The sequence below is a fragment of the Rattus norvegicus genome, chromosome 3 (assembly GCF_021556685.1).
Source record: "Rattus norvegicus strain SHRSP/BbbUtx chromosome 3, alternate assembly SHRSP_T2T, whole genome shotgun sequence".
NCBI classification, from domain to species: Eukaryota; Metazoa; Chordata; class Mammalia; order Rodentia; family Muridae; genus Rattus; species Rattus norvegicus.
Genome location: NC_141536.1, coordinates 106220698 through 106247181, shown reverse-complemented (window position 1 = coordinate 106247181; position 26484 = coordinate 106220698). Strand labels below are relative to the sequence as shown.

The window sequence follows — 26484 nt, the reverse complement described above, 5'->3', positions numbered from 1 at the left end:
AGGAGTCTGGAACTGAGGAAGAGAGAACCAGAGGTGAAGGGGAATAGTCTTGAGTCACAGAAGCTGAATCTTTGAGTTTTATTAGGAAGGGTGTCCATGGTAGTGTAGGAAGTTAGACCAGTAAGTCTATATACCTGTGAAGTACAATTCTGGATCGGGACCCTCTGGAGAGGTGCAAAGTCACTTGACAAGGCTGGGGGAGAAGCCCACTGTTTCCTTCCTCTCCTATAAATTAGTGTCATTCAGCTCTGGGAGACAGGCTTGTGTAGAAGCCAGCTCCTAATGTACTACACCCCCTTAGTGGATGGCACCTGGTCCTCCAGGACCATGTGAACTGCCCGCCCAGCGGGGTTCCAGTCTCTTGCCGGCATGCATGGTGGGGATGCAGCCACAGGTCCACATCTCTGACCAGCTGGCCCAAGCTGAGGGAAAAGGGCCCAGCCTCATCTCTCAGCCAGGTTGGCCAAGATGCCAATGAGATTGTCCAGCCCCAGCAAATAGCCGTCCTCACGATTGCCCTCCTCCCAGGGCCTCCGATGATCCAGGATCTGGCCATCGGGGAGAGGCGTGGTCTTGCCAAAATCGATGAGCCACACACCAGCGCGATGGCAATGGTCATGCACGAAGAGGAGTGAGCTGCCAATCACCTGCCGACCGCCATGGCAGTCAGGCCACCCGCCTTTCCCAGAAACACCCCACTTTCCCATTCTTAACCTCATAAAGCACAAACCCAGGTCCTGAGCCCACCCACCTCTTACCTCGTGCCGTCTAAAGAAATCAGAGATCTCCAGGGTATCCCGGATCTGCTGTAGGCGGTTCAGATACCTCTTCTGGAAGGAAGAGTCAGAGTGGACAGATTAATGTCACACCGCGGGCGGCTCTGCTGACTCTGGGAAGCACCATGCATTTATTTCGACTTGCCTAACAAACACTGTCGTGGGGAAGACACAGACACCATGTGGCTCACATAGGAGAGGAGGAAAAACAATGACAGTACCACAAGGGAAGTGCTACCACTGGGCACAGCACAGGTAAGGACACTCGCCAAGAGGCACCCTTGTAAACAAGAGCACCCAACCCTCAAGGCTCTAGAGGCCTCCTCTCACCAGCACTTCAGCATCTCCTTGCATGAACTCCTCAAAGACTCGAGTCACTTGCTCTCTGCTTCGTGTAGTTTTGAAATCAGTACTGCAAGATCCATCGGCTTTCTGAAGGAGGTGGGCAAGGAGTGTCAGAGACCAGGACCCATCTGAGGGGAGAGAGGATCATGCAAAGGGCAGTGGTACCTCCCCGGGGGCTTAACCTCTGGGGATGAAGAGATGGCTATCAGAGGGTGTCTCTTGGGGATGGTCGAGGCTGGAGCTCATGAGCACTGAAGATGGGGCAGAAGAGAGGTCATGCAAAGTGAGGGGAACCTGACCCACCTTGATGCCCTCGATGCGGAAGCCGAGTGTAGTGCTGGAGCTGATGCCTTCGCGCCATTGCATGTATCGAGGTTTTGTGACGGCACGCTGCGCATGCTCCTCCTCAGTAGGTGCCTCGGGGTCCACGGCCAGCATTTTCTTATACATGTCCTTTCGCAGCTTGGGCCGTTCTCGGGCTTTGGTCAGCTCTTCTTCCAGGTAAGTTCTGTGAGGTGCGGGCAGGGACCAGGCATGTGAGCTTTTATCCCAGTCCTTGGTTCCCGGATTGATTCTGCCCAACCAAGAGAGAGGGGACACAAACCTGACACCCATCTTGCAGTCAAGCACGCAAGGTCCATCGAAGCCATCAAGCAGGTCCTGTAACTGTAAGTAGCTTTCACCATCCCGCTCGACCACACCGTGGAAGGCCGGCACACACCCACGCAGCACATCAGCCATCAACCGCACCAGGCAGTAGTGTTCAGGCTCCGAGCTGCGCTTCAGGATCAGGCCGCTGGTGCCCGCAGCTTTGAAACTCCCTGCACAGGGTCACCAGTTAGAACTGCCCACACCTTCCTGTCAAAGCGACATCACCCAGCTGCAATGATGCTCACCTGTGTGCCCTGCTAACTGCACCCAGGAGTAGCGCTTTTTGAAAGGACTCATGACAGGCAGGTTGACCATGGTACGGATCTTCTGCCAATGGCTTTTCTGAAAGCAACAAGTCCAGGTCTGCGAGTCAGTATCTCAGTAATGTCCCTCTAAAGCAGGAATTCAACTTGGCCCCGTCCCACCAGAAGCACTTGTTCATGCAAGCGTTTGCTACTCACTCACTCAGCTGCCTACCCAAAGAAAATTCGAACCAGTGTGGCAGGCACTGAGACAGGCAGAGAAAAGTTCCTTCTAGCTACTTGGATAGTCTGAAAGCATTCAGGGATTCAGCACTAGAGGGCTCAGGGTTAAACCTAGCTCTACTAATGAGTAGGCTCTGTCAAGATTTTTGAACTCTGTGAATATCAGGAATCACTTGATGCTGATTGTGAGATCACGGTGACGTCTTGTATAAGCCAGGGATGGAACTAAAATTCTGCATATCTACATTAAAAAATGCTTATGTGCATTATTTTTTCTTCATCTGTAAAATGGGGAAACAATTAGGCTTTCAGCACTGTTGTAATGAATGAACTGAGTTTGACTCCCTCCATCCAACTCCTAGAGAAAATTGAGCCAAATTTAGATACTGGATTTACTCACGTGGGACCTAGTTTTCTCACTTAGGAGGGCACACCGACCACAATCAACTCTTCAGACAGGACCAGGGAAGGGAGGCCAGCCTGCCAGGGCTTGTGAAAAGAATGGCCTGGGGCTCCCTAGGACCCTCTAGCTGTTCCCGGATCCTACACACTTTTTTAGTAAGCCAAACAAACAAGAAAGCCAAAAGCCCAAGGCATCCTTGGCTGTGATCTGGATCAAGAAACAGAAAGTCTGACCAGTGAGTGCAAAGTAGAAGACCGCAGAGAAAACCGCAGTGAGTGTAGGTATTTGGGGGCATTATTTCTCGCCTCATGGCCATTACTCTGCCTTCCACCCAATCTCTACATTTCCACCCTCTACCCCAAATTCAGCAGTCTTGTGTCTGCTCTTTGACATTCAGGGGGTGGCTCATGTATGTATCTTGAAACAAACCTCCTTGCCAAAGGGAATGCTAAGAAATGAGGAGGTAGCTTAAATAGCAGAATTCTATTGACCAGAAAGCCTTGCCTTTGGAAAAAGAAGTGGGGTTGGTGACAAGGCACTTGGTAGGGAGTGAGAGGTTACTTTTAGTCCTGACTTCCTACGATTTCTAGCTCAGTGATCCAAGCAAGTGCCATTTCTTCCGGGAGGTGTAGCAGCTGCCCTAGCACGAGCCCCCCACTGTTTACTGCCTGCCTGCTGCATCCCCTGCAGCCTCTCATCTTCCTACGGTCACCATTGCTCTCACTTTCCCAACATGGCACACTAGGGCGTGATCACATGTCCAATCCCCAGGGATCTGGGGGTGTAGCCAGAAGCAGCCCACTAGAAACATGACATCTTTCAAAACTCCTTTTATAAATCTTTAAATACATACAAGGTTTGCATTTTGCTGCATAATAAATCCAGGTTTTATTATGAAACGCCCTCCAAACCGTCCAGTAAGATTCCAGGAAGGTGATATTTAGCAGAAGTATCCTGGACCTCTTCTCTCACATTCAATGTGATCTTGATGCCTTACACAGCATGAATACGACCTGGATCACCACACGAGGAAATCAAGGCTCGTCCAAGTTAGCATCATCATGCCCTGGTTCCAGACTCCCACTTATGCCCAACTTCCTCACCACGAGCCAATCAGCTAGCAGTTTTTATATGCTTTTACAGGGTGAAACATTTATAGCTAGAGGGTGTTATGAAGGTTTTAACCTCTGAGGTGAACCTAGGGGGCCTTCCTCCTATTACTTTTAACGGTGAAAGGCTTGGGTGGTTTGAAAAACCTAACAAAACTTTAAGGGAGGGCGGGGCAAGAAGGAATTTAACCAGGGTACATTTAGTTCTCAAGTCATCCTGGTGGGAGGACCAGCTTGTGCTGTGTGAGGGAACTTCACCATCCTTCCTTTGGAGGTTTTGTGATTTCTTCCTTCCTTCCTTCCTCTCTCCCTTCCCACCCCCCCCCTTTCCAACATAGGGTTTCTTTATTTGTGTGTGTGTAGCCCTGGCTGGCCTTGAACTCAGAGATCTACTTTCAGTGAAAGGACGAAGGCTCAGGAGAAGCCTCACAGAAGCCGGCTCATTGGACATGGTGGTGCATGGCTGTAGTCCTAGCTACTTGGGAGGTTGGAAAAGGAAGATTATGTGAACCAGGAATCTGAGGCCAGGCTGAGAAACATTGAGATAGGTCTTTAAAAATGTGCATGCTGGGGTTGGGGATTTAGCTCAGTGGTAGAGCGCTTGCCTAGCAAGCACAAGGCTCTGGGTTCAGTCCCCAGCTCCAAAAAAAAAAAAAAAAAAAAAAAAAATGTGTATGCTACCTGCTTGGTTGACTGGTTAATGCGTGGTAACAGTATGGACTAGTCTCTGAGCTGATATGGAATAGAGCCATTCCCCACTCGCCCTGCCTTGGTTTTGTGAGTCTTGTAGAACAAACAGCAGCAGATTCTATCCCTGCAGGAAACAAAGAGCTTTCCTGCCCATCATCTCAGCGGAGCCTCCCATAGTCAGCTCCTGAAGCTTCTTATAACAAGGTGTAGCTCCCTTGCCAGTGATGTGGATCCAGTTGTAAGCGCCATAGAAGCCAACTCATGGCCAGCTTCCTCTGAAGAATGGTTTCTTTTGCAGGGAGCATAACGCACTCACAAACAAGTAAATCCAAAAGGCCTGCTAGACAGTCTCTCTTGGGTTGTTGGGTGGGTGAAGATTTTGGCTCATAACATCAGGGAAGATATGGTCCACCCCTCCCTCCAAGGAGAGACTGCTTCCACCAACCGTAGGCTGCCTGGACATTTGGTACAAAGGCCAAGAAGCCTGTGTCCTCTGCTGATGACAAAGGAGGCCCCTCTGATAACTTCTCTTCATTACAGATGAGTGTCTCCATAAGTAGGGACTTGCTGTGTCCTGGCCTTAGACCTCTTCCTTGTCTAAGCTCTGTTTGGAAGCCTTGTGGACATCTGCCCCTCACATGGATCCAGACAGCCTATTCGCTAGCAGACCTCATCTTTTCCTCTGTCTTCCCGTTCTCTGCCTCTATCACAGAGGTTCTCAATTGTGGATCTCAACCCCTTGGGAGGGACAAATCTTTCACAGGGGTTGTTTGACCGCCAGAAAACACAGATATTTACATTATGATTCATAACAGTAGCAAACTTACAGTTATGAAGCAGCAATAAAAATGTTATGGTGGTTGGGGTTCACCACAGCATGAGGAACTGCACTAAAGGGCTGCAGCATTAGGAAGGTTGAGATTCACTCTGTTCCTATAGAGTCACCAATCCTGGTTGAAATTTCTGCCAGCCCAACCCCCTCCCAATGTTCCAATTGTCCTATCAAACTAGCACTCCCTGTGGTGACGGTGGGGAGAGCAATCAATTTAAATTTACTAAATGATTTGCACTAAGGTATAAGTGACCCACGACTTCACCTTCCCATGGGCATTTGCTTTTTAAAAAGGAAGTCTGTTAACCTAAATTCTGCTCTATAATTAGTGAAAAATGATGTGTGGGGGTTGAGTCCAGCAGGGGACAGCATCCAGGTCTCCTCACCTAGCCTGAGTCATTGAGACAATAAAACCAGATGAAAAAGAATCGACACACCCTCTCTTCTGCTAGGGTCACTCCCACAAATGTCTGAGGAGACAGCCAAGGCCTTAGAGTCACAGCACCTGCCCTTGGAGTAGGCCTCCTGCTTCTCCCTTGGTTCCTCAGCTTTTCTTGTTCCTGAATTTTCCTTCTATCAGAGAAAAGGACCGCTGGAGGGAGCAAAGCGTCCAGGCCAGCCCTTCATGTCCTGCCCCGAGCAGGCTGTGCAAGCGACTAGGAAGTAAAAGAAAGGTCGTAGAACCTGGCTGAGACAGGCAGAGCCTTCTAGGTCGGGTGTGAGATGCTGGCTGGTTAGACTGCAGCCCTAGAATGCTGGCACCTTATCTTTCCCCAGGTGCATCCTTAACGGTCAGTGGGAGTCGCTCTGCTTCCTGACCGGGGGAAGCCCTAAAAGGCGGCCCGAGCAGGCGTGCTGTGGGGCCTGCTGTGAGGCAAAGTCCGCTCCCAGCCCTTCCACGCAGACGCGGGCAGCCTCTGTCAACAGCTCCAGGCTTATCTGCAGCTCTCGAGCTGTTTGCCTTCGGGGAGGCCCCGGCGGGCTGGGGGTTGGGAAGCCTGGGAGACAACCTGGGAGTTTGAAAGGGCCCGGAGAGGCCATCTGGACCTACTCCTGCGGGTTCCTGGAGAAGCCGAGGACCAGGGTGGGAAAGGAAGATGAAGACTTGCAGGGAACCACTAGTTTGGGCTTCTCCTGGATGTCCTGACCCCTGCGGGAGCTACCTACACTAGACCCAGATTTAGACTGCGGGTCCTCCCCCGCACAGCCTCTCCCTGAGCACTTAGGGGGTCCTGGCGGACGGAACAGGGAAGCGAGTGTGCCTGCGCCCCAGCCTGGGTCCTCCCAGCTCTCACGGGTCGCGCCCTTCACAGGGTGTCTGAGATTAGAGCAGGGGAGTGGCCGCTCTACCGTTGAGGTTCTTCAGAGGTCCTCCCACTGCTCACAAGCCAAGGTTTTGGAGGAACCTCGGCGACATTCGCCTCAGTACGTAGTCTAGAGTCGCCCCAAGGACGACCACTGTACCCGATCATCCTCTGACTTGTCAGGACTAGGGGTGCAGCGGACTCGTGACTGAGCCCCCGCACCTACACCTGATGATGGGAAGTGGGGGGACGACAACCTGCTGTGAGCCCCCCCCCTTCTCTTTTGTATTGTAAGTCTCTGAGTCACAGTGCCACTTGGAGTTGTTACACTGCCTCCCTCGCTCGGTCCAGTCCTAGTGTGCAGGGATGCCGGGTTCCAGAGGGCCCAGGCCACACCTCAGCGCTCTTCTCTCTCAAGGCGGCTAGGCAACCCGGGCGCGCGTCTTACGAAGTCACCAGGACTCCGGCCTTCTGGCCAGAGTGGGGCGTTCCCGGTCTCTCTCTTTCCACTGGAGGAACGCTTGCGTAAAATCTAGAGCAACGCGGCACAGTCCTCAGGCAGTTCATTTAGTTATCTGGCCATGGTTAAAACAAGGGAGATTACTGAAACAGAAGGATCGTAAGTACAAGGCCTAAATGGGCTATAGACTGTGTTTCACTGTAACTTGGCAAATTAGTGTCATGAATAGAGGGCTGAGGATGTAATGTAGCTCAGTGGTGGTTATGCTTGCCTACCGTGTTTGAGGCCCCGAGTTCAACCTCCAGTAAAGGAGGGCCATACCACGAATAATGACTTCACCTAATATTGGCGGGTGATATTGACGGTTAATTAGGCCCGCGAACTTTTACACTACTACATACAGAGACTAGTTAAGTTCCTGTCAGACTCAGTTTACCTTCCCGTAACTTAGGAGCAGTAGGCCAGGGCGAGGAGGGGGGCGCAGCAGGTGGATCTTGGTTCCGCTCCATTCTAGCCCCGCGCCCCTCCCTTCCCGCATCCACGCCTCGTGCGCGCGCGGGGAGCAGACGGCAGCGGCTCCGGAGCCGAGCCAGGAGCTCCGCTCCACTCCCACTCAGGAGAGGGAAACCGTGGCAACGGCGGGGGTGGGGCCGCGGCACCGGGAGGGGGAGGAGAGAGAAAAGCTCACGCGCCCCTTTCTCTCTCAGGGCTCCCAGGGTAAGACTACCCGGCTCTGATCTCTCCAGCCCTACCTGACAGTTACCCAGGTATGCCCGCGGACCCGCTGGCTCCCGCTCCGTGGGTCGCGTACTCCTCAACCTCCTTTAGACGCCCAAGCGCTCAGCTACCATCGCCTGCCTAGCCCCCAAAAAAGAACCAAGGCGAGAGGTCGTCCTGGGTCCCTCTCCATCCCCATGTCCCCTGCCCCTGGCTTGGGCTCTCGGCGGGGGAAGCAAAGCGGTCGGAGCAGAGCTGGGAGCGGAGTCCCCGGCGCGCAGCCCCCGCTGGCCCCGCCCCCGCGGCCCGTACCTGCCCCACGTCTTCGCTGGTTTCCAGCTGCACGTTGCCGCGGCTCCGGCTCTCGCTGTCGCTCAGCAGGTCGTCCTCCGAGTCCTCGAGCAGCGACGAGGAGCCGGTGGAGGAGAGGGACGAGGTGGAGAGGCGGCGTGGCTGCTGCAGGTGCGACCCCGCAGCTGGGAGCCAGTTCCCCTCCCGGTCCGGCGGCCCGGGGCTGGCCGGGGCCACATCCTCCTCGCTTGTCACAGTGAGCTGCGGGATCACCGGAGCAGGGGCAGCACGCGGGAGCCCGTTAGGCACTTGTCCCCCACGCCGCTTGGCCCCGCGGGCCCGGGGCTCCCCTGCGGCCGCTGCGGCGGCGACTGCGGCGCAGCGCGCTTCGAAGAGCAGGCGCAGCTCCCCGACGCTCCGGCGCGGAGCCCGCTCCAACCCGGGGCTGCAGGGCCCCGCGCCCCGTGGTCGCGCCATGCCCGTCGGGTGTCCGGGCAGGGTCATCTCCCGACACCGGAGCGGCAGCCGAGCCCACCAGCCCGCGGCGCGGCGGGGACTGGAGACGCTCAGCGCCTGGGGCTTGGGACTGCCCCGAGGCGGAGCCTCGGCAACGCCCGCCCGGCCCCGCCCCGCCCCGCCCCGGCCGCGCCCCCTGCCCACTCCTTTCACTTTCTGAGAAAGCGCGGGCCTCCGGGGGCCCTCGCTGCTGCAGGAGGCTTGCAGTGTCCCGAGTGTCACAGGCAGACTCAGGTCCGGACCCGGCCTTGTCTATGGTCCTGCCCTCAAGGAAGCTGCAGAGACCTGCCCCGCCCCGGAGCCCTGTTCCCTCCCGCGGCTTTTGAGGGATTCCTTCAGTGCCAACCAAAGGTCTTGACCTGCACAGGAAGAAGCTGCGCCCGTTCCTTCACACGCTTCCTCGGGCTCTTTTCCGTGTTCCAACCTTCCTGGTCAAAGTCTTTTGAGTCTCTGGGGCTTTTCTCTGGCCTGGGCCCCTTAATCCGGAGTTCAAGGCCGTCAGCCACCCAAAGAAGCCACACCCCAAGGCGTGCGCCCAACTTGTCGGTGGCCAGGGTCGAGCTAAGACTGCTCTCCACCCCCCATCCCTTGAAGCTCTCCACTTCCCAGCGGGCAGAGAACAAGGTCAAGAGGCGGAGCCTGACTCCAAGTGTCGGAGCTAGTCCTGGCCTGCATTTCCACCGCCCCTCTCCAGCCCCCCACTAGCTGGTGGTGCTGTTTCTTCTCCTCCTCCCCCTCCCCACGCCCCTTTCTTTGAAGCTTTGTGGCTTCAAAACGAGCCCTTTCCCCTCTCTGAACTGCAGATTCTCCTGCAGGGAAGCTGTCAACGTTGTAGGGTTGCTGTGAGTAAACTTTTAGAGATGGACGTTGACTGTGTAGCTCAGTGATAGAGCACTTGCTTACTCTGTGGCAAGTGCTGGATTCCCTGCCCAGCATGGAAGGAAGGAAAAAGGCTTGATGCTCGAAAACGCGAGTGTTTTAGTGTTGTAATAGACCGCTAGTGTCTCTGGTCCGCCATACCTTAGAAGGAAATTTAGGTACACTCCCTCCATCTATTTCCCTATCTGTAAACAGAAGAAAACCTCACATGGCCCAGAGTTGTGACTGAGCACTGAAAAGAGGACACTGATGTAGAAGTTCAGACACTGTAAAGTTATCGTCATCTCTGGATGGGTCTGTGGACCCTGCTTGCTGGTGCTCTGCTGAACTGCAAGGCTACTGTGAGCAGAAGCCAGAATTTTCTGCCTTCCCCTGAAAGGATTGAGGGCCCTCTCACTGAGCACCTAGAGCCTGGGATTGTTGGGGCAGGCCCAGGGTTATGTATGCGACTTGACTTCTCTCTTCAGCCAGAATTTAAGAGGGTCCAGGAGAAGGGGAAGAGAGTGTTGAGAGGGAGAAGGAGAACCTTTGGCAGGGAGAAAGGGTTTCCAGGTGACTGATGAAGGAAGGAGGAGGAGGAAGAGGAGGAGTGTGGAAGGAATGAAAGCAAAAGAGAGAGAAACCAGGAGTTTGAACACTTGCCTCCTCCATGGAGAAGTCAGAGGGTAGACTGGGACCGTACTGAGGGAAGTAGGAAGAGGGAGAAGGAGCGCCTTACTGGGTACCCGTGTGTCAGGCAGTGTGTGGGCAATGCTAGAAGAGTAGGTTAAAGGTCTAGCCTAGCTGCTGAGAGAACAATTCTTTTTCTTCTTGTATTATGTACTTGCCCAAGTCTTAGGTGTACCATAGCAGGAACCAAAGAATGTCGCTGTGGGTGATGGCGAATGCCTATGCTACCTTTGTTAGGACTCTACTAGGCAGAAGGAGGAGGACCAGAGATTCAAGCCATCCATCCATCTATCCATTAGTTATAAGCTGGCCAGCCTGGGTTACATGAAACCGTTTCTTAACAACAGCAAGAGTATGTGCTGTTTAGGTGGATTTTGTTGGTTAGATAAGGACAGCAGGGAATGTATGAACTAAGAACAAGGGGTCGCAGTGCATTCCATCCCAGAATGCTGGTTAGGGATGTCCCCAAACTACAGCTAGGGAGTGACTAGGCCCCTGATTTCTATCACCATGTGTTAAGTTAAATTTCTTCCTCCCTCCCTTCCTATTTCCCTTTCCTCACATTTCTTGATATAAAATCTCATTCTGGTGTCAGGCCACCCTGGAACTCACTGTGTAGACCAGACTGGCCTCAAACTTAGAGAGATCTGCCCGTCTCTGCTTCCTAAGCAGTGAGTCAAAGGTGTGCCCCTCCATATCCAGCTTGAATTCACTGTGTAATCTAGCTTTGCCTCAACTCTGGGCAATCCTCCTGCCTGAGCCTTCGGGCACTAGGATCATAGACATGCACCACCACAGCTGACGGGCTTTGTTCATTCAGGGACTTCTAGTTTTTATACAACCAAGCAAGAGTCTGTTTCCACCTACCTCAGGCAGAAAACAGGGAAGTTACTGAGGCAAGGCCTGGACAGGTCATAATTAACTAATAAATAGTAAACTTCCAAGTCTAGTAACCCTCCTGCCTCAGCCTTGGAAGGCTCAGCACCAGGGCCTCAGATGTAAGCTACCATGCCCAGCTCCCTCCACTTTTTGTTGCTTAAGTGGAAGGGATGTGCAGGAAATCAGTTTATGGAGTAGGCGTGGCCTCCTGTATGCTGAGAAACAAAAGAACTGGGAGAGAACAAGGTGCATAGAGCTAGGGTATAGAGGAGTATGTCAAGGTTTGGGGGTCCTTGAGGGATTGATTGCTCTGAGCTAGGCTACAGGGGTCACTCTGCTTTGGCCGTAGACCAGCTGTTGCCATTGGAAATAAAGTATCTTTTTAAAAAAATTATTTATTTTATGTATGAGTACAGCTGTCTTCAGACAACACCAGAAGAGGGCATTGGATCCCCTTACAGATGGTTGTGAGGTACCATGTGGTTGCTGGGAATTGAACTCGGGACCTCTGGAAGAGCAGTCAGTGCTCTTAGCCACCGAGCTATCTCTCCAGCTTCTTTCCATCACCTTTGTGATACAGAATCTAGCTATGTGGCCTAGGCTGACTTTCAACTTGCAATCTTGACTCCACTTCCTGAGGGCTGGGGTCACAAGCATGCACCACCACACCCAGCTTTCTTGAGGCATCTCAGTGGGGGTGGTTCTCCTATACCTTCAAATAGTGAGAGCTAAGGTACCTGAGTCTTCTCCCTGTTGCTTAGCCATCTGGACTCAGTATGTGTGAGCGCTGTCTCTCCTGGAGGGCAACAGCCATGGGACAAAAAAATATGGGAAAAGGGTAGGCCTGGAAATGGAATGAGCAAATCGAGGGATGTGCATGTGTGTGTGAGTATGTGTGTACATGTGTGTGCATGAGTGTGTGCGTGAGTGCGTGAGTATCTGTGTGTGTGCGCGCGCGCGGGCACGCACACATGTGTGCATCCAATTTATCTTTATCCTCTGCCTCCACTCCAGGTGCTGATGCAAAATTACTGCTCACTACCCCCACGTCTATCTGGTCCTGCAAAAAAAAAAAAAACAAAAACAAAAAAAAAACAAAACAAATCAACAACCTTTTTTTGTGTGTATGGGCTTCAGCCTGCATGCCTAATTGTGTACCACGTGGGAATGCCCAGTGCTCACAAGGCATTAGATCCACTGGGATTGGAGTTACAGAGTTGCAAACTGGCTTGTGGGTGCCGGGGATCACATCTATGTCCTCTGGAAGAGGTCTCTCACTACTGAGCCATCTCTCCAGCTCCAGACAAACAGAGGGAGAGAGAGAGAGGACAAGAAAGCATGCACTCTTGAATGAGGGACTCATTACTCTGAGCCTTCAGGTCCTCCTCAGTGCAGTTAGCTCGGTGTTGGGAGGGGAAGGATTAAGGTAGCATTTTCCTCTGGTGGGATTAGTACAAAACTTCATTCAGCAACACATGCCCTAGGGAGTTTCTAAGAGATGAGCTTAAGAGTTCAATGTGTTTTTTTTAAGATTTATTTATCATATTTATATATGTACACTGTAGCTGTCTTCAGACACACCAGAAGAAGGCATCAGATTTCATTACCACCATGTGATTGCTGGGAATTGAACTCAGGATCCCTGGAAGAGCAGTCAGTGCCCTTAACCCCCAGGACTCCACTGTTTTGTGGGAATGCCTGGCTCACTCACCGAGCAAACACCTACGGAGCTGCAATGAGCCAGACATTGTGCTAGCTGCAAAGAGCAAAATGACTCTGTTACTGGAGGTGGTGATTATTTCACATTTTTTGGGAAGAAAACCACACAGGAGCCATCCAGGAAACTGACCATAGGATGCTACAGGACTTCCTTCACTGTTTGCAATGGGTCCTCGGGAGCATTGTGAAATTTGGACTCTCATTTTCTTTACCTATTCCAGCATTCTCAAATGGTCAGTCACTCTGATGTTTGGCTCTGCCCAGGGCATTCTAGAAAGAGGGCTGGTGGGAACCTGGACCCAACCTCAATTGTAGGGTAGGGAAGGACAGTCCTGGAAGGGGAAATAAAAGTACAGGGTGTCTTCCTTGACAGCTCCAACCTCTGACACTTCTCAACTCTGGGTTTCTTCTCCTCTCTGGCAATACCCATACCGATAGCCTAGTCTTTGTGAATGTTCTGGAATAGCCATGATGATAGCAGGACTGACTTTCTATAATCTATCACTTTTGTCTAAAACAAAATGTGTCACCGTGCCTGTGTATGCGCTGTTACAGCAGTCTCTCCTGACACACTTCAGAACCAGGATTTGCTCTTCCTCAGGAGCATGTGTTCCTATAAGTCTCTGAAGATAGGGAACTGTATGGTCTTTTGTAGCGGCCAGCGACTTGAAGATGATGACCTCCTGGAGGCTGCTCAAGCCCCACCCATGTATGTTAGTGATGTGCTGAGTCTGCCTATGATAAGTGCTCACTAGGAAACCTCGCTGCATCTCCTAGTGAAAGAGCAAATGTGGCTCTCAACTGGAACCCAGTTCCCGCAGGTCTGACTTCCATTTGGGGGTCCTGGTGATGGAGTACACAGAACATCAGAAGCAGGAACCCCGGAAAGCTGCCATTGGCTCAGCGTCCCAAAGACTAGGGTCCACTGTAGGTGAATTTAGGCCACCGAGTCACCTGGTGCAGTGTCAAGACCTCACCTCCCTGCCTCCCTTAAGACCAGGGGTGCCTCAAACTTGGGGAAGGGAGGGACACGTCGCCTACGTGCAAGAGCTCACAGGTACTCACCGACTGTGCAGCCAATACATCCCAGTTGTTGCTCACCCTCTACTCATGCTTCTACCTGGGCTGCCAAGTTATGGGACCCATCAGATCCTTAGGACACACCTGCGCTTAGTGCCAATGGGCCAGCTCCACCCTTCGCAGCCGCGTTTTTAGATTCCAACAGACCGGAAGCCTGGGATTTTGATGCTACGGGCGCCTTCTTCAGGGTCTTGCTTGATCAAGGATGTCAGCTTGATCCTTTCCCCTCGTTTCTTCCTTTCCAGGTAAGCGCTGTCTGGATGGGGTTGAGCTCCCAACTCCACTGTTTAATAAGTGATGCGCTAGAGGAAGTTGAAAGGGCACCCCACAGTTAAGACAAGTCCCAGGAGGGCTTCCCCCAGGTGAATTTCAGCTAGGTATTGAAGGGTAAGGGGGAAGCTGATAGACAGAAACTCGTACTTTTGGACGGGGCTTCAATGGGAAGAACCGGAAGTTTGCTGAGGTTCTATTTTTCTGGCTTGAGTTCCAATACTCTTGGTAGTTTATGGATGGTGGTGTATGTTGGATGGCCAGAGGTAATGATAAGGACGGGGAGTGAGGCCTCCAGAAGATTCCCCAAATCAGACTAGATATGTAGCTGAAGACAACGACCTTGAATTATCTGTCTAGCCTCCACCTCCTTATTGTTGGAATTGCAGGCATGTGCTGATGGGGATTGCATCTAGAACCCTGTGAATGCCAGGCAAACTGCCAATTTAGCTACAGCTAGTTTGGTGGTTGTGCTGGGATTAAAGGCACGGGCTACCATGTCTAGCTCACTATTCATTTAAAAGATGGGGTACTGTGTCTCAGAGACGTGTTATCTCTAGGGATTAAGTGGTAGTGCTAGGAGATGAGCTATGTAGCCTCTGGCCCTTGGCTATCTTAGGTGCAGAACAGACTGGAGTTCCTAGATGTGCCTGTGTTGCAATGACTGGGTATTACTCCAGGCCAAGCAATTGCATTCAAAGTTTTACCCACATAGGACTGGGGCAGGCCTAGAGCAGCCTTACAACTACCGTGGACCTTTTACTAATGCTGCTCCTTGCAGCTCTCAGTACAGCCCAAGGAGACCATGTCAGCCTTTGGTCTTGGATTCTATCTTGAGCTGAGTTTGTGGCTTTCTGGCTTGTTAGAGCTCTTGGGGCATTCAATGAACAGTCTCCTCTCCTGGGAGAAGCTGATATAAAGTTGACCATCTTTCCCTTTCTCTTCAAACTGGATACTGAAAACAAAGTGGCTTGATTGTCAACTCATCCTCTGCCTTAAAAGGCTCTCTGCACCCAACAGTCAAGTAGTGAGTTGTGACAAGTTCGATATGCTTGTAGGTTTACCTTATCAACACCAGGCAGCCTTGCCCTGGTGTCTACTATCTCCGTAGAGTTCTTGGCTGCTTAGCTAACAAAGGTAAAGTATGATGCAGCCTTTGCACAGTGGGGAGCCCTCATAGGTCTTACTTGTGTAGGACAGGATTGCAGGTAATCAGTTAGACTCAAGTCCCTGGCTTCCTGGTAGGCAAAAGAACTGTGCCTGGGGCATGAGAAAGCTGTTAGGACCCGGTTCTCACTAAGGTTAGGCAGCACACCAGGCATATATAGTTGCTCAGTTAAATCGTGTTGGAGCTCACACTGGGTCAGGGAACTACCATCATGAGGGTGTCACTTAAGGGTTGGAGACAGCCATTTTCTTTCTTTTTTTTTCGGAGCTGGGGACCGAACCCAGGGCCTTGCGCTTGCTAGCAAGCGCTCTACCTCTGAGCTAAATCCCCAACCCCGGAGACAGCCATTTTCATTCTAGGGATGCAGAACTTCAAGTGGGGCAAAGGAGCAGCTCTTGGAGACTTTTAAAGGGTGCCACTCAAGATGCAAGCTTTGGACCAAATCTGATCCCTTGTTAAAATGTCATCGAGTTTATTTACAAATCTATTTACAAATTGAGTGACAAATCAGGAAACCACAGAAAAATAACAAAAACAGATGTTCTCTGTCCCTGTCAGAAACCAGACAGACAACAGATCTACAGACAGCAATGAGCCAGGCATACGGACGCTGACTCTTACTTCCCAGAACTGAAAGAGGGTAGAACAGTCTTGGGTGCTATGCCCTTCAACACTGAAGTGAAGCTGGGGTGATGGAGGGGTCACTGAGGAGATTCACCAGCAGAAGAACCGACCTGCCAGGAACCCAGTGGGTGGGACAAAGCCAATGTCCCATGACTAGCTGAGACCGACCGCAGGTAGATGCTGGGTGGCTGCAGTCAGCAGGCAGGCAAGCAGTGGCTGGGCTAACTTCCATCTTCTTTGGTGGGCTTTTCTCCCTGCCCCTTGCTTTGGCATCTCAGCAGCTGCAGGTGGGGAGTGGCAAAGGGGCTACAGTGTGTGGAATTTTTAATAAAAATTTTATTACACAGCCATAATGTCATTGACACTTGTCCAAATCCAAATAATATTAGATACAGATCTACATGTGGGTCAGGATGACGCCACAGATTATATGGATTCTATGATTTTACGTCCTTTAAACAAGAAGGAAAAAAGTCCAAGTCTGACATGATAGGAGAGGTCTGGCAGCTCCAGGACCCTGCTAGTGTGCAGGCGGCGTTCCCCAGGCTGATTCCCCATTTACACAACACAGTCCGTCTAGAGCGAGCTTTGGTCAATGGACTCTTCAAGTATGTATGGTTGCAATGAGCCCATCACCGCTCCTGTGCTCGACTCTGTGCCACAGCTACACCTAAGCTGGGCACAGGCCACATTTCCCATTCTACGTCACAATGCTTTTCTTTAAAGCCGTCCGTTGCTGCTTTTTAGAAAGTAAAAATGTAAACTAAGTGAAGCAACACCGGGGCTTTCCTCAATCAGAAGAGCTAGTAAGTCCATTTTTGTTTAAATACTACTTAATTCCATGATTTCCCATCACCCCTTCCTTATACAAGTCAGTGAAGCACAGAGCAGAGCTCGAGTCCTCAGCACTGGAGATCAGCGGCTCCCAGCTGTTTCTTTCGCTTACTGCTTGGTGGATATCATCAGCTGTACTTTGTTCTGAAGAAATTTGTTAAATTTGTTAAATGCCACTTTTATTTACAGTTGGCGCTTTACACCTGAGAGTGATTATCAAGCAGGCAGCTTATTTCTTTTCAAACATCTCATAACATACACACCTCTTTGCTGGCTTCATCCTACTGCACAATATATAGATGCTCACCACATATATGTGCACACACACAGACACACACGGGCACACGCACCACTGCACATGCTGGTAACATTTGCAACCTACACCTTTTTGTTTGCTCTCCACATTCATGTTGAATTATTTCATAAAAACCAGAACAAAGTGTTATTCTTGCCAAACATCGGAGTCACTAGGAAGAGAGAGGAACAGTGGGTGGGGACGAGATGTGCTACGTTCAGTCAAGAAGCCACAGCTGTGCCTGGGCACTGATCGAGACTCTGGCTGCCCCCCTGGGCCTTGCCATGAGTTTCCTGCCCACCTGTCAGAACACAGCCTATGGGGCAAGGGGGGTGGATGGGAGCTTCCTGTGGGGTAGGGCAGTGCTAGGGTAGACAGGGAGGGAAGTCACACAGCTACAGCAGTCAGGCCTGTTTAGTAAGAAGAATCACATTTAATCAGTTTCTTTCTTGCAGTTTCAGATGCTCAAGTACAGCTCAAAAAAATCTGAAACAGCTAGATCCATGACAGACTGGTACAAAGAGTACTGCATTTTAAAAAATGATAAAAAATACACACACACACGCGCATACACACACACACGCGCGCGCACACACACACACACACTCAAATTAGGCCCCCTCCCCCCCCATAAATGTACACTTTTTGGAAACTAAACTGGTTTGAAAATCCCTCTTCCATGGACACAGGAAGAAGAGAAGGATGAGAGGGAAGAAGATGGCAGCCGCCCAGTCCCACTCTCTGCAGGGTTAGGTGCCAAATGTTCGATGGTCGGGCCCAAGGCAGCCTGAAGAGGACACTGGAGTACTGCCATTCCTGCCACCAGGGGCTCTAGCAAGAACCCTAGCTCCATGGTAATACTGAATGTGCAGAGTGGCCGGACGGTGCTAGTTAAAAACCAAAAGCAGGTGGGGCGGGCAAACGCAGACCTAAAGACCTGGAAGAAGAGAAGCCCCACCCACCCAGACCCACCGTGGGCGGGGCCTGAGGTTGCTGGGAGATGGTGCAGACAAGGAAGGTCTATACAGCAAATGGTTTATATTACAATGACTGGCAGTTAGAGTCTCTTCCCAGTTCCACTGCTGCTCCAGCCCAAAGAGGGCAAATCAGAGGAAAAGAGGAAAGGCGGGACGATGACAGGGCATGCAGGGTTGGAAGCAGCAGGCTGGAAGTGCTCAAATAAGCCCTCGTCGTTTTTTATAGTCTTCTAAGTTCAGAGATCTCCTTGGAGCTCCATCCTTGGCTGGTGGGGCCTTGGAGGTGATGGCCAAAGCTTTTGACTCTGGGAAAAAACAAATTGGCAAATTAAGGACCCATACAGATCTGATTTTAGCTTCACTTCTTCAGGAAGTCTTATTGACCTGTGGCCTATCTGACCTTGGCTCTATGGACCACAGATGAAGTAGGGACCCCTCCAACCCCCTCAAATAATCAAGACTCCAAGCTGAGAGATTCACAAATCTATCTGGTCCTTAGGGCCCTTCCTCTGAGCACAACACACACCCACCTGAGCTTGGGACTTGTAAGTCAATCTTCACATCAAAGTCATGGACTTTGAACAAGTCTTCGGAGAGGTCACTGGCTGACTTAGAATTCAAATCTTTATCCTTTCCTTGTCCCTGCAATGAGACAAGGAAACAAAACCTAAGACATAAATGCAAGGGGCTGTAGGATCCAGTTCCTAACATTCACATGATGGTTCACAACCATTTGTAATTCCAGTTCTAGGGGATTAGAAACCTTCTTCAGACTTTCCAGGACATCAAGTACATCATGCAGTGGACATACATAAATGCAGTCAAAACATTATTACATGTAACTTAAAAAAAAAAAGTAAAATGCAAAGTCTTCAAGAAACGGTAGCCACTGATGTTCAAAGGTTTTGCTCAAGATCATGTGAATTTCATAATGAGCCCCTATCTTTTTCGAAGTACACACATGTGTGCAACATACATGTGGAAGCCACACAATGACCTTGGGTGTGATCCTCAGAAAAGCTACGTATCTCCTTTTAGACAGGATCTTTTGCTGGCCTTGAGCTCACCCATTAGGCTAGGCTAGCTGCCTGGGAACCCTCCTCTGTCTCTTCTGTAGTCACAGACATAAGCCACCATGCCAGGCATTAGTTTTCAAGATAGGTTTCTCTGAGTAGTGCTGGCTACTGTAGGTAGCACTCTCTATAGCCTAGGCTAGCCTGGGACTCAACAGAGATCCACCTGCCTCTGCCTCCTGAGTCTGGGATTAAAGGTGTGTCACTAGGCCCAGCTAGGCTAGGCATTTTTACACAGGGTTGGGGATCAAACTCAAGTCTTTTTTTTTTTTTTTAAATAAGGTGTTCTTTTTTTTTTTTTGATTTATTTATTATATATCTAAGTACACTGTAGCTGTCTTCAGATACACCAGAAGAGGGCATCAAATCTCTTTACAGATGGTTGTGAGCCACCATGTGGTTGCTGGGAATTGAACTCATGACCTTTGGAAGAGCAGTTGGGTGCTCTTAACCGCTGAGCCATCTCTCCAGCCCCAAACTCAAGTCTTGATCTCCAACTCATGTTAGGGAAGAATTTACTGACTTGAGCCATCTTCCTAGCCTCCCACCTCCTTGACTGACACTTTTTTCTAAAAGTAAACTAACACATGCGTGTGCACACACACATGTTTTAGTGAGCTTGCCAGGCACACCCTCTCCAACTAAGCTGTAATAATCTCCAACTCAGACCAGGAGAGGCCATAGATGAGGAAGCCTTCTCTTCAGGTGCCTTTATAGGCTTCAAAGCTTGTCTATGGCATGAGTTGAAAGGGTGGGCTTAAGATAACCGTCCCCCTACTGACCCAAGATTTCAAGGCATTCATGGATTAGTCAAGGAAACATCTGAGGGTTTTCAACATCAGCCTTTACCTTCTTTGTGAAGCATTATGGGCATGAAACACCCCCGTACTCCCCAGTTTCAAGTTGAGCTGTGCATACTGCAGTAGAGAACACTCTACCAAATGACCACACCCCCAGGGCTTTATGTAACTCGGGTTGGCCTCCAAACTTGAACTTTTAGTAACTGTTTCTTCATACCCTGAATACTGAGGACCCACAAGCAGGAGGGTCCCTGCAAGTGCAAGCCCAGCCAAGGGCACATGTGAGACTGTTGAGGGAACAGGAAAACAAAACAAAGAAACAAAGAACTAATAAATGAGCCTCTCCTGACTACCATTTCTGCTTTCACTGCTACAACTGTCTGACCCTTACTTGTTAATGGTTCCCTACACTTTCTACTTGAGAAAACCTGCTGCAGAAGTCCAGAAGGCAGTGACCTGAAGACACAGTCAAGGTCCATTAAGTAGTAGTTTAGGATTGATCACAATTCAGTACCAGCGATTACACTCTTAGTAACTTAAATAAACTAATAACGACTTCTTAACTAAGAGAAGGACCGACTATGAGCACTCCCCGAATGCCTGTGTGTACAAACATTAGGCCAATCAAAGGCAAGCAGCCTGCTCAGGTCCCGGCCTGCAGTCTAGCTCCAAAACCTCAGGAACTGTACTTGCCTTGCTCACTTCCTTTGGAGCATCTGGTAACGCTCCAGAACCGTATTTTGCATTTAGCTGGGCCAAAATGGCAGCCTGAACAGCTGGGTCCCTGGACTGGAAGAGAAAAATCCATAAATTACTTTAAAGGCTATTTAACATTCAGAGTCCCATGCCAGATTCTTTTCTGTTTACTCCCACTAACATACAAGTACTACAGGGCATCCATTAGCAGGTCAAGTCAATAGAAAAGCACATTTAAAACATCCCAGCTAGGCCTCAATGCTAACCAACATATATAGGCTGTGCACTCTGTAGTATGAAAGTCCAAAACCTTCAAAATCTAAAAATTTGTGTACCATCATGGTGCCACAAATTCCACATCTGATTTTAAGTACTAAAGTTATGATTAAAGTCATCCTCAGATATACATCTACTCTGTAGACCTGGGTCTCATTCCTGAGATAGCTCAATAGATAGTGCAAATATTTCTAAGTCTAAAAATACCAAGCACTGTGGATCAGGGATACTCATCCTATGCTAATAATCTGTTGCACTGAAAATATAGCCTGGTACAGAGGGTTAGCTCCTAGGTTTTTACCACCTGTATGCTCTCTAGAAAGATAAAAAAGAAGGAATCCAGAACCAAGCTTGAGGCAAGCAAATCACAGCTAGAAAAACATTATTTTTAACTTCTTTATTAATCTCCTAATGGAATTCGTTCTATGTCCTAGAATCTAGGTCCTCTCCAGGCACTCACATTGGAGACGATGGTGGGTTTGCACTGTCGCCTGGTAAACGGGTCCATCTGCTGGTTTCTCATGTTGTGACTTTCAGCCTACGACAGAAAGAATGCATGAGCTCTCCTCCCCCTCCTCCTGTTCATCCTCAGCTTACATGTGAATAACATTCAAAGGCTGTCTATCCTTTTCAGAGAGAACGCTTCCCAAGCACCCATAAGACCTGGGCTGAGCTCTGCAGAACAAGAACAAAAATCAACCCCAAAAGAATAGACTCTGGGGCAACAACTAGCCCCTACCCCCTACAGAATAGGTAAAAGAACAGGAACCAAAACTCCCCTTAACAAAACAGATACAGGAGTAACAATGGAACCTCCCCTAATAATAGGTACAGGAATAACACCTTTCCCCAACAGCTAGAGGAGCAAGAACCCAACCTCTTCTATCAAAATAGACACAGCACACTACCACCCCCAAATAGATAGAGCACAACAATCAAACATCCCCTAACAGAACAGATACAGAAGCAACCACCAAACTCACCCACACACCTCAATAAAACAGATAGAGGTACAACAATCATAAAAATATCAATGTAAGGGCAAACAAGACAGAAGACTGTTACTTTGTATCACAGGTTACAAATGCCGTAAGCGGATGTGGAAAGTGCACACATGCTAAGTATACATACGATTTCAAAAAATTTAAAACAGACATGGATAATATACAAAAGATTTTACTTTTAACTTAATTATGTTATTATCTGGGGGAGGGGCATGTCTGCAATGATGAATGTGTGCAGGTCAAAGGTCAATTTTTTTGAGTTGTCTCTCTCCTTCCACCTCTATGGGTTCTAGAGCTTGAATTCAGGGCACCAAGCTTGCACAGCAAACACTTTTACCTGCTAAGGCATCTCACTGGCCCTAATTTTATTTAATTTTCTTTTGAAACAGGGCCTTAAATAACCCAGACTGGCTCTGAACAACAATGCAGCTGAGGCTGGCCTTAAACTCCTGCTGCCGTCTCCCAAGTGTTGGCATTATAGGTGAGTGCCATCAGGCTGGAACTCCTGCTGCTTTAGGTAGAATTTTTTTTTAGTAATCCATGTGAAGTTTAAAACTCACCACCAGAGCCTTCTCAGACTCCACAATGTTCCACTCCCGATTCCGCTGGTTGATGTAGCTATAAAGTAAGAGGGGTCAGTCAGTGGGCTGTGAGAGGGGTGGGACAGGATGGAACTTCTGCATCCCAGAGATCTATGGGGTATGTGTGCATTCAATGTATAAGGCTACAGGCTAGCCAAGGACAGCGTCCTTAGCAAAAAAGGATTAGTAACACACCTGATAGCAGATATGTTCTTGGTCCGCTGGCGGTCCAGGGCCTCTGCCCGCTCTTCTAGCTCATTTAGCTGGTCTTGGATTTGTTTGGCTTTGTCCTGATCTCCCAGGTCCTCAGCCATGGCCTACACAGAAACATGCCTGTTACGGATTCCCTATTAAATATCTCATACAACACAGTAAGGCACCTCATATAATAAACCAGTGATAGGAAATGTGAAGAAATAATGAAAGAAACACTTTATAAAGACAAGGCGTGTTTTTTTGTTTTGTTTTTGTTTTGTTTTTTTGTCCAGTAGGAACACTTACTTTTCCATTAGTTACCTAGCTCGGGGGCCCAGAGGGTTGATGATGCCACATTAACCTTTAAGAATATAGGCCCCAGGGGCTGGGGATTTAGCTCAGTGGTAGAGCGCTTGCCTAGGAAGCGCAAGGCCCTGGGTTCGGTCCCCAGCTCCGAAAAAAAAAAAGAACCAAAAAGAAAAGAATATAGGCCCCAAATCTTCCTAAAAAGTAATTTTTAAATGATGTTTAATCAAGATGCTACTTATATACCAAATCTTCCTCAAAAGTAATTTTTAAATAAGAATATAGGCCCATATAAGTGAACTTCCATAGCTACACCCATCCCATCCTGATGGATGGTATGGAAACCATGTGTTATAATGGGCCTCATAATACAAACAAAACAAAGGCATAGAAAACACAGGAAGCCAGGAAAACAAGGTTGACTGCATTTCCAGGAAGGAAGCTGCCTGGGTTCTCAAGAATGCAGTGTTTGGTTACCACAGAGCACAGGCTGCTCTTGCAGTCCTGCAAGCACTCAGTCTGCAGCAGAGATGGGCAGATGAGTGTGATTTCTCCATCAACAAGTCAGGCAAAGGGCTTGCGCCAAGTCCTCACCTTTTCCTTCAGCAGCTGAGTCTTCTTCATAGCATAGTTTGGTGGAGCTTTTCTAAACCTTTCTTTCTCTTTCACAATCTGTACCAGACAAGAGACACCAGCAGTGAGGTATTCCCAAACTACATTTGTAGACATGCTAAATGAGACCATTTTGAAGGTAAGCTGATAGTTAAAGGGGACCACTTGTCCTATAGCAGTGTCATATACCAGAGGGTGAGCAAATTCCTTCCAAGGGACACCATGGGGCTTCTGGGGTCATGGAGACTCTGGAACAGTCTAAAGGAGCATGCCTCCCCCCAACCCCCCAAACAGCAGCAGCATAAAGGCATGGAATTGTAAGGCTAGCCACTGTCCAAGAGAACAGAGATTGAAGAATTGTACCAAAATGTTTAGGAGAAAGGAAGTTCTATAAGAACCAAGCCTAGGGGAATACACATCCTAATAGACTTGAGTCTATATAGGCTCACTGTAGATGACAGTGTATGGGAAAGGCTTGATAAAGTATCAATAATAAGAGCAATAATCCCTTTAATGTCTCAGATTGCAGAAAAATGACAAGTCTGACCTTTTCCATACTGGATCTTAAAGAACAGCCAGCCTCTGAGATTCAGGCTTCTTACCTCCTCAATGTCCTGATCATTGAATTTATAATTGAGGGCTTCCTTAATAGAAAATTCCTTTTTATTGATTTCATCTAGTGTGGGCAACTGCATGCCAGCAGAAAACATCTGGACCAAAATAGAAGAAAAAGTGATCAATAAGGGGTTTAGGGGAAGTTGTTTCTGAACAACTGCTCACCCCACAGTCTAGCCGCTTACCGCTTCCTTCCACTTCATGAACTCACTTTCAGTGAATTCCTGGTTGGACACAAACTCTAGACGGAACACTCGCTGGTCATTGCCATGCCTACATAAAAGAGAGACAGCATTTCCAAGAATGTGCATGTTGACTGTAACCAGCTAGGCAACCATACCAGACTGTGTAGATTATCTGCATCTGCGGGTCTTAATCCAGGCTACCCTCTGAATCACCAAGGACACATGAGAACTGTAACGCTGAAGCACCAACTAAGCCCACATTTCTGGGAATAAGAACCAGACACAAAACCAGCTCCCAGAGGTTGTTTCAATGGGCATCCAGGATTGAGCTTACAGAACAGTGAAAGCCTAGGGGGACTGGTGAGTGCTTCAGAAGTCTGTTAACTATAAATTCTCCAGAGCCCATCAGTATCAGGAGTATGAAGTCTGCATAGTTCCCAGAATGAACAGAAGACCAGTGTTTCTGTTGAGCAGTGCCTTGGAAAAGTTTGGTGACTCTGTAACCATACTCTTAGAGATGTATCTAAACACTTATTAGCCCAACAAGCTCTTTTTGATTTCTTTAGAAAAAAAATTTTTTTTAAATAGACACTGCCCACAAGAGGCCATAAATGGAGTTATAGGTAGTCATAAGCCATACCATGTAGGTGCTGGAGATGGAACCCAGGGGCTCTAAAAAAAAGCAGTAAGTACTCAAAATCTGAGCCATCTCTCCAGCCCTTCAGCCTACTCATTAAAACAAAAATATTAAGCTTATTTGTGTGTGTTCGCATGTGTGTTTACAATTGCAAATGTGTGTGATGGAGGACACCTTGCAAGATTAGTACCTTCTTACCACATGGTTCCAGAACTGAACTCATGTCATCCCCAGTCTTGGTGGCAAGTCCCTTTATCTTCTGACCCATCTTGCCAGCCCCCAAACACTTTCTAAACGAACCAGGGGGGATGTGGGATGAGGATTTGGGGTGGGTATATCTATTACTTGCTAACTGCCGTGATCCTGTTTATACCTTCTGATAAGGGTTCTTTAAAATTGTTACGGTTCAGGAGGAAAGGAATGGGAATGAGTATCTGTCATCTCCTTTATACTAATGTCAAGAAGAGTGCCAGGCACTGAGTAGAAATTGGGGGAACGTGCTGAGTAAATGACATTTCCATTTCACCGACAAGGAAAATAAACCTAGAATCCAAACATTCTTGTTAAAGGAGAAGTTCCAGGATCAAAAAGAAGTCAAGTCTCCACAGAAAGACCTTTCAGACCTGGGGGTTGGTGTTACAAATCAGTTATCCCAACCCTTGGAAGGCGGAGGCAGGATTATGAGTTTGTGACCAGCTTGGGTTGTATACAGAAAGACCTTATCTCAAAAAAGACAGGGGGAGGGGGAGAGGAAGATGAGGAAGGACACATCTCCTTAGGCAACTCTAGGTGGCCCGGAGTTCAGGATACCTATCAGACTGGCCTTGAACTCGCAGTGCTTCTCCTGCTTCCATCACTAGAGCGCCAGGATTAGGAGGGTGTGTCAGGGTATGCCTGGCACACAAGTATCTTACCGTAGCTGCAGCCCTTTGTTTGTTCTGGTACCACCCAGCTGGTAAACTTTGGCAGTTTCCACAACACCTGTGATCTCAGCCACCTACGACAGAGAACAAAGACACCAGTCAAGTCCCCGTGCACAGCTTTGCGCACCTTCTGACAATCTACCTCAACACAGCACAGCCGTGCAGGAGTGCACAGGAGCTGTCTCGTGGGGGAAGTCAGACAGGGAAGGCGGGAAGCCTTGTATTCATTCAGGGACAGCAAGGCCCAGGAGAAAGGCAGTCAGTCTGGAGGGGCCATTATAGGAAAGACAAAGGACAGGTCCTCTGTTGTTTTTGAGTGTTGAACATGCTAGGTTAAGTAAATAACATTCCTAGCACTCTACCCTTAGTAACAGACAGACAGACAAAGACATTTACTTATGTGCATGTTTACATGAAGCATACATATGCCACAGCATGGAGGCCAGAACACAGCTTTTGAGAGTCAATTCTCTCATACTGTAATGGTTTCAGGGATCAAACTCATTTGTCAGGTTCGATAGCAAGTGCATTTATAAACTGGACCATTTCACCCCCATGCCACCCCACTAATGTTCTTGCCAGGGCACACTTGAGTGGAGCTCAAGGAC

The 26484-nt window shown here is 49.2% G+C and overlaps 2 protein-coding genes across 3 annotated transcripts in view; both read right to left on the bottom strand.

Moving 5' to 3' along the window:
* Window positions 1–54: 54 nt before the first annotated feature.
* On the bottom strand, window positions 55–8612 carry Itpka (inositol-trisphosphate 3-kinase A). Of its 2 annotated transcripts, none has more exon segments than NM_031045.2 (7): window positions 55–647; window positions 759–830; window positions 1107–1208; window positions 1425–1629; window positions 1726–1942; window positions 2018–2114; window positions 8085–8612. In NM_031045.2, coding segments are annotated over 7 exon segments (1380 nt in total). In that variant the 5' UTR covers window positions 8568–8612; the 3' UTR covers window positions 55–443.
* A 7079-nt stretch (window positions 8613–15691) lies between these two features.
* Rtf1 (Rtf1, Paf1/RNA polymerase II complex component, homolog (S. cerevisiae)) overlaps window positions 15692–26484 on the bottom strand; it is a 59605-nt gene continuing 48812 nt past the window's right edge. The window contains 10 exon segments of the mRNA NM_001401979.1: window positions 15692–18278; window positions 18504–18615; window positions 20540–20635; window positions 21279–21356; window positions 22383–22440; window positions 22599–22720; window positions 23499–23576; window positions 24119–24226; window positions 24317–24404; window positions 25868–25950. Coding sequence (NP_001388908.1) covers window positions 18172–18278; window positions 18504–18615; window positions 20540–20635; window positions 21279–21356; window positions 22383–22440; window positions 22599–22720; window positions 23499–23576; window positions 24119–24226; window positions 24317–24404; window positions 25868–25950 — 930 coding nt within the window. The 3' untranslated portion in view covers window positions 15692–18171.